Below are 6,513 nucleotides of genomic sequence, written 5' to 3'. Positions count from 1 at the left end.
AAAGTAATGACACAGGTTGGTAAAGCCATACAAAAAAAAATTCCAAGTGCTAAGGTTTTTTTTTATATAGAGGGATAGAATTGAAAAATAGAGAAGTTATGCAAAACCAGTATTGAGCCTTTGTTAAGACCGTGCAGTTCAAGTCGCAATATTATTGAAGAGCGTGCAGAACAGAATTCCAAAGATGATGCCAGAACTGAGATTATACTTATCAGAAAAGAATGGACAGGCTATGTGTATTTTTGAAAACAGAAGGCTGAGGGGTGACATAATAAAAAGGCTTTAAAATTACAAAATTATAAAACTTTGATAGAGTTGGCATGGAGTAAATGTTTCCACTTGTGGGGAGGAGCAAAACTAGAGCCTATTAACATTAGAATATCAAAAAATGAAATAAAGAATTCAGAAGAAACTTCTTTACCCAGAAAGCGGGAGAATGTGGAATTCATTACCACAGGGAGTGGTTGAGGCGAATGGTGTAGATGCTTTTAAGGGGAAGCTAGATAAGCATATGAGGGAGTAGAGAATAGAGGGTTATGCTGATAGAGTTAATGAGGGAGGCTTGGAGGAGGTTCAAGCATAATTGCTCACGTGGACTGGTTGGGCCAAAGGGCATATTTCCTGCTTCTGTGCTGTATACTTGTCGGTCTGGATGACAGGATATTTCCCCTTATTGTAGAGACTTGGCTCTTTTAAAGCTCCCATAATATTTAATTGGAAATTGTAAAACAAATTTTGCTAAAAGCCCAATTGAATCGGGAGCAATATCACTGACAGTGATTCTTAACGGTGAAGAGCAGTGCTGACGAACCATCAATTTGTTTTTCTTGTCTTTGCAACATCAAAGACTTGAGCTCAATTTGGAGAGTTAAACCTGCCTTGCACCCGATCCTGCCACTTTCCTGATGGGCTGATTAGATTAGAATTGCTCCCTCTGCTGGGGTTGTCCCATGTCTCCGCTGAAATTACAAGAAGTGACCAGGAAAACCTCGGCAGAATTTTGGAGTCTCCATTCCACTATTGAAAGACCAGCAGGGAATTCTCTTGATGTCCTGACTGATAATCCTCCCTCAGCTAATAGCTACCCAAAAAGAACCCTAACCAGTCAGTCATTTCACTGGCGGTCATGAGATGTTGCAGTGTGCTAAATTGCTCCCGCGTTTGTCTAACATCAGTCACTCCACTTCAAAGTTGTTTCGATGCATGTGGACTGCTTTGAGATGTTTCTAAAAGATGATAATGCACCAAGTAAAAATGGTTCTTTGTACTGGAGAAGCAGTCTGGCATGATCTCCATGAAGTGGTCTCACAACACTATTCTTTATTGCACCAATCTGACTGCTGAGTTAATGCTACCAGTCTATAATGCACCAACACCAAAAGTTGTAGTTAGTTGTGTCATAGATATGAGACTGCAATTTCATCAATGATCTGCAAAAAAACCACTTTGAACCAAATATGTAGTTCCTGTTGATGACGTTTTAGTGGTTTGAGCACTTCCGCAAGCTACATAAGGCACTGCAACTCTAAATCTGGAAGAGTTGTCCAATAATTGAACAGAATACTTTCTTAAAGAGCTCTGCACTTGTCTTCTGCAGTCATATGTCTGAATTGCAATAGAATGGAACTTGGAGCAGGTAACTCCCACTTGCACAATTGTTGTTCTGGTCTCCAGCAGTGTTGAATGATTACATTTTATGTGGCATTTAGCACTTTAAAAACTTTTAGAAATGATAATTTGTTGTAAATGTGTACTTAAAATAATTGAAAAATGTTTTTGTGCACTTCAGAAAACAAGATGTCATTTTAAGGATGTAATTTGTAAGAAGAGGTTGGGACTGTCTTTAACCTGTTTGCTTGTTTTTTTTCCAGGGAGCCTACATGTACTTCTGTTTCTCTCTTTATCTTTTCTCAACACCAGTGCAGCTCCAGTTTTAAATAAAACAATGAATATGAGCTATCAACTGGCAGCTGAATTAAACCACTCTACTCCAGCTCTACTACACTTATATGTAAGAATCTTTACCTTATTTATATAATTTTAAATATTAAACACTATTTGAAATTGCACATTTTTTAGTTTAGCCCTTAAACTACTAGTGTGTCATTTATTGAATTTCATATCAATGTTTTCCTGCAGACTCTATGGCTTTTAATTTTATTCCAAGCAAGTAATGTAATGGTGCACAGGATTAGAACGTTGATCTGCTCTATCTGGAATTGAATTTACCCTTGACTGATTGGATGAAAATCTTTTGCCACTGTCAGTTATAGTGGTTCCATATGAAAAGCCATCATTATAAGGGTGTCCAGGGAGAGCAGTACTCAAGTATAGGCCTGTGACCTTTATACACTGCTGTCACTTACTCTACTTCCTGCTGTGCTCTCATTTAGACATGTTGATGGCTAGAGATTGGTGATTCCCATAGTCATGAAGGAGAGAATCTGGTTCTGCATGTCTTTTATAGGTGGAGAGCTGATGGGGGCTCGCGCAATCAATTATAATCTGGGTCTCCCATTCCATGCGTCTCTATTGTTGTTGGATCTATTATGTTAAGGAGTGGTATTGATGGCAGGAGTCATGTATTTACTTTTGGTGGCAATGCTTTAATGCACAGGCGTCTTGAAACTATAGCCAGTCCTGTTAATGCACTTCTAAACCTCAAAACCTCAATTTATCACTGTAAACTGACAGTCTTGCTCAGTAGGGATGATGTTTTGATTAGAACCAAATTGTTGGGCCAGCTTTTCTATCTATCTAGCTGGAACTGCAACCTATCTAAGGAGTAGTTGATGTTAAAAATGGTAGCAAAAGTGGGAATGTCATCAGCCAGATTGATAAGTGTGTAGTACACTGTTGGGAAAGGTACAGTTTACATCTTCATTTACTCAAGTATTATTTCCTGATCTTGGACATGCTACCAAGGACATGCTGGACACAGGGAGAGAAGCAAATTCCAGGGCAAGTCACCAGCACCAACACCCAACCCTCCCATCCCGCAACCCTCTCCACTCTCATGTACCCATTCATCAGCCTACAGTGCAACTTGCATGTCTACTTTTGGACCCAAGGCTTTACATATGACATGTTTTTGAATTGAGCGAAAATTATTTAATAAAACCTTCAGGAAACCTCATCCCACCCATGGATGAGGTTTTCTGAAAAACGCGAAGGCTGCTTGGTCTCTTCGCCTGCCCGCCAACCTAAAGGTTGGATGGGCAGTGTTGATAACTATTTTACTTGGGTTTTTAATGGCCCAAATAGGCCGTTGATAGTTGGGTGTGCAGCTGCCTCTGGCGCGCGTCCGCCGAACGTTTTATCTAAATGATGCATGCTGACGTCAGGATGCACACCCGATGTCACCATGTGTTATTTTACACGTTGGCACACTGGGACCACCCCCAACACATCGACGTCAAAATTCTGGCCTTAGCTGTTGTTTGTCTTAACCTGGATAATATATCTGGGTGCAAAGTTTTTAAAAATAGCTCAATTGTTCTGGTACGGCATGGCACCTCTACATCAATTATTCAAGTAGTTTTACTTGTAGCACAAGGCCTTCCATCTTACCAATTGACACTGAACTCACTGAGATACGTTACTTCTTTTAGTAGAATGCTGCCAGTTGTGTTACTTATCTCACCCCACCTCCAGGTGACACAGTTTAAGAATAAGAGGTGTCTTTTTTAAGTCAGAGATGAGATTTTTTTTCCTCTCAGAAGGTTGTTAGTATGTGCAATTCTCTTTTCCAGAAAGCAGTGGAGGCTGGGTCATTGAATTTATTCAAGGCTGAGTTAGACAGATTTTCGACAGACAAGGGAGCCAAAGGTTATGGGGGCAGACAGGAAAGTGGAGTTGAGACCACAACCAGATCAGCCATGATTTTGTTGAATGACAGAGCACACTTGAAGGGCCGAATAGCTTACTCCTGCTCCCAAGTCCTATGTTCCACCTGGAGTTAGTGACTGTTGGCTATCATTGCTCTGGCTTCACTGCAGTTAGGCACTAGAATTAGGTGGTGAAGATAAAGATAAACAGGAAGTAATGAAAGTTATAAAATGAGTATGAAGTGAAAATGCATTCTCATTTGGTGTCTATAAAATAATATAGAAAGACATTAAATTTCCAGATAACTAGTGACAGTTGTTTTACTAACAAAAACATTTCCTGTTTATTTAGCATGATGACAATTAAAATTACTTCTTAACACATTCTTTTGAGGTGTGATGAGTAAAACAAAATTTGCTGTGTAGCAACAGCAATGATTGTGCTGTAACTTCCAGCTATCTGGACCCTATTGCACTCTGGAATTGCATCTCTAAGCCCCTGCTTTCCCACTTTAAGAACCTTCATAAATCCCTTTTGACTAATGTTTTGGGTCCTTCTAGACTTGGAATCTATTTTTTCTGATTACACCTGATGTTTGTTGATGTTAAGGGTGCTTTATAAATGTAAGTTGTTATATATTCCCATTACTAATATTAGCCTTTTCTTTCAGCTCTCTGCTCAAGGATATCCCTTTGTTAATGCTAATGCCCCTGTATGCAGAGTTGAGGTGAAGTGTCTTCCCAAAGGACATCTGGCCAATATGGAGGAAAATGAAATGCTTAAGAAAATATACATTGGTGCAAAACAGTTTGATCTGCACTTGAAAAACATTGTGGCCCAGCAAAGGAATATGAACTCTCTGAAGGAAAATTTGCACAATAAGCTTGAACATACTCGGAATCAGCTAATATCACTGCAGTCAAACCTCCAGTCCATTCTACACAACAGAGGTGACCATGTTCCCAGAGAGTTAAAGTGTTCACCAGAACACATTAATATTCCAAATAATCTGTTTGTACAAAAGCAACAAGGATGTGCAATACTGCGTGAGTTTAAACGGTATATCAATCAAGTGCTAAAGAGTTTTCATCACTTATTGAGGAGAGTTCATGGAAAACAGCTGTAACTCAGTAGTGTGCTGTACAGTATTTGGTTTACACTGCACCCGAGTGCAATGCACTTTCTACAATTTCCACTGCAGACACTTAAGGGGACTGACATGAAAAATCGTGGAAAATGTAATATTGACCTGTTCAGATACAATATGCAATCTTCTTGCAAGCACAGCAATATACTTATCTGGGCCAAATTCTTTGCTGAAATTGTTGCGTATATTTAAGCATAGCTGTGACTTAAATCTGATTTTAAAGAAGAATGAGCCCTGCCTCATGAATGTGTTCAGTAAGAAGTTGAGACATTTCAAATTGTATTTTCAGGAAAAAAAAATCTAAACATTTAACCAAACTTACATTTAGAAAGATTAAAATGAAGGTAAAAGGTTGACCTAAATGGACCTGCCAATTTCTAAAGGTTGATTAATGACCCCTAAAAGGATTATTTCTGATACTGATATTTTTTATTATTATTGGCAAATGAAGAGAACTCCAAGTTAGTATAGATAGAATATTTCAGACATTGATATTGAATATATTAATTATTATATTTTCATGGGACGTAAGCCCCTTTCTCAAGTGATAGTTTTGTGGACCAATTTGGAAGTACGTTTCTCACCTTTACTGGCTTATAAATACAGGTATTTCTACCTCTTTCCAACAGCATCAGACTATTAGCTGCAGCTGTTTCCAAACCCTTCTCTATTTCTACCTGTATTTTATCATTTTATTCAGGACACGTACTTCCTCAAGTGTCACTCAAAGAACCCTTGTTTCTGGTTCACCTCACTGTCCAGTGGTCGTATTTATTTATTTAACATACAAGAGGATCATTTAATTATGTTAGATTGCGTTAAAAACATGCTCAATAGGTCAGGCAACTTTGTCTCTCTCTCCACAGATGTTAACATTTCAAGGTAATGACATTTTGTCTGCTTAAGCATTGCAGCAAACTGTTTTGAAGAAAAGTCACGGGCTAACAGTCTGGATACTGTTTTGTTGCTGTTATTTATTATTAATTCTTCAGGGTATTGAATATATTAAAATTTTGTACACAGGCTTATTTAATATGTATTTTTTGTATTTATTTATATGATGGATTTTTAAATAAAGAACTCAACTGAATTCATTCTGCTGTTGTTTCTATGTTGTATATTTGTTAACTGATTTCTAATACTCGTACACTTGGCTAACAGTGCAGAGAAATTCAATTACTGAATTAACTGCCTTCTGGTAAAAAACGCATTTATTTTAGAACATGCAGAACTTATAATCTTTTCCTTGATATTTATATCCATCATTTTTATCTAGTTTCTCTTTTTCTCATTTTACTGGCCTTTTGCTGTCACTGGTTTGAGTAAGAATGATGTAACTCTTTTTCCATTACATTACAATTAAGGATTTGTTGACAGAAAAGATGTCATGGGAATCCAGTACACCTAAAGAATGGGCACTAAGTGTTCTGACTAAAGGCTAAAAGGCTCAAGGGGAGAATTTTTAGCATGTCAAGCGAGCTGGGTGGGAGCAGGCGACTCTCATGGAGAGGCTGCTCCAGGAGAACAATCAGGGCTTC

The 6,513-nt window shown here is 38.2% G+C and overlaps 1 protein-coding gene across 1 annotated transcript; it reads left to right on the top strand.

Annotated features, from left to right (window-relative positions):
• The first annotated feature begins 1,494 nt into the window (after window positions 1–1,494).
• Window positions 1,495–6,065, top strand: LOC121286251 (leukemia inhibitory factor-like). Its single transcript, XM_041203284.1, has 3 exons — window positions 1,495–1,636; window positions 1,872–2,011; window positions 4,499–6,065. The coding sequence occupies exons 1-3, from the start codon at window positions 1,621–1,623 to the stop codon at window positions 4,952–4,954; spliced, it is 612 nt and encodes a 203-aa protein (XP_041059218.1). The 5' UTR covers window positions 1,495–1,620; the 3' UTR covers window positions 4,955–6,065.
• The last annotated feature ends 448 nt before the right edge of the window (window positions 6,066–6,513 follow it).

Source organism: Carcharodon carcharias, chromosome 13 (assembly GCF_017639515.1).
Source record: "Carcharodon carcharias isolate sCarCar2 chromosome 13, sCarCar2.pri, whole genome shotgun sequence".
Taxonomy (NCBI): domain Eukaryota; kingdom Metazoa; phylum Chordata; class Chondrichthyes; order Lamniformes; family Lamnidae; genus Carcharodon; species Carcharodon carcharias.
Note: the sequence above shows the minus strand (reverse complement) of the source record. Positions and strands in the feature narration are given on the sequence as shown.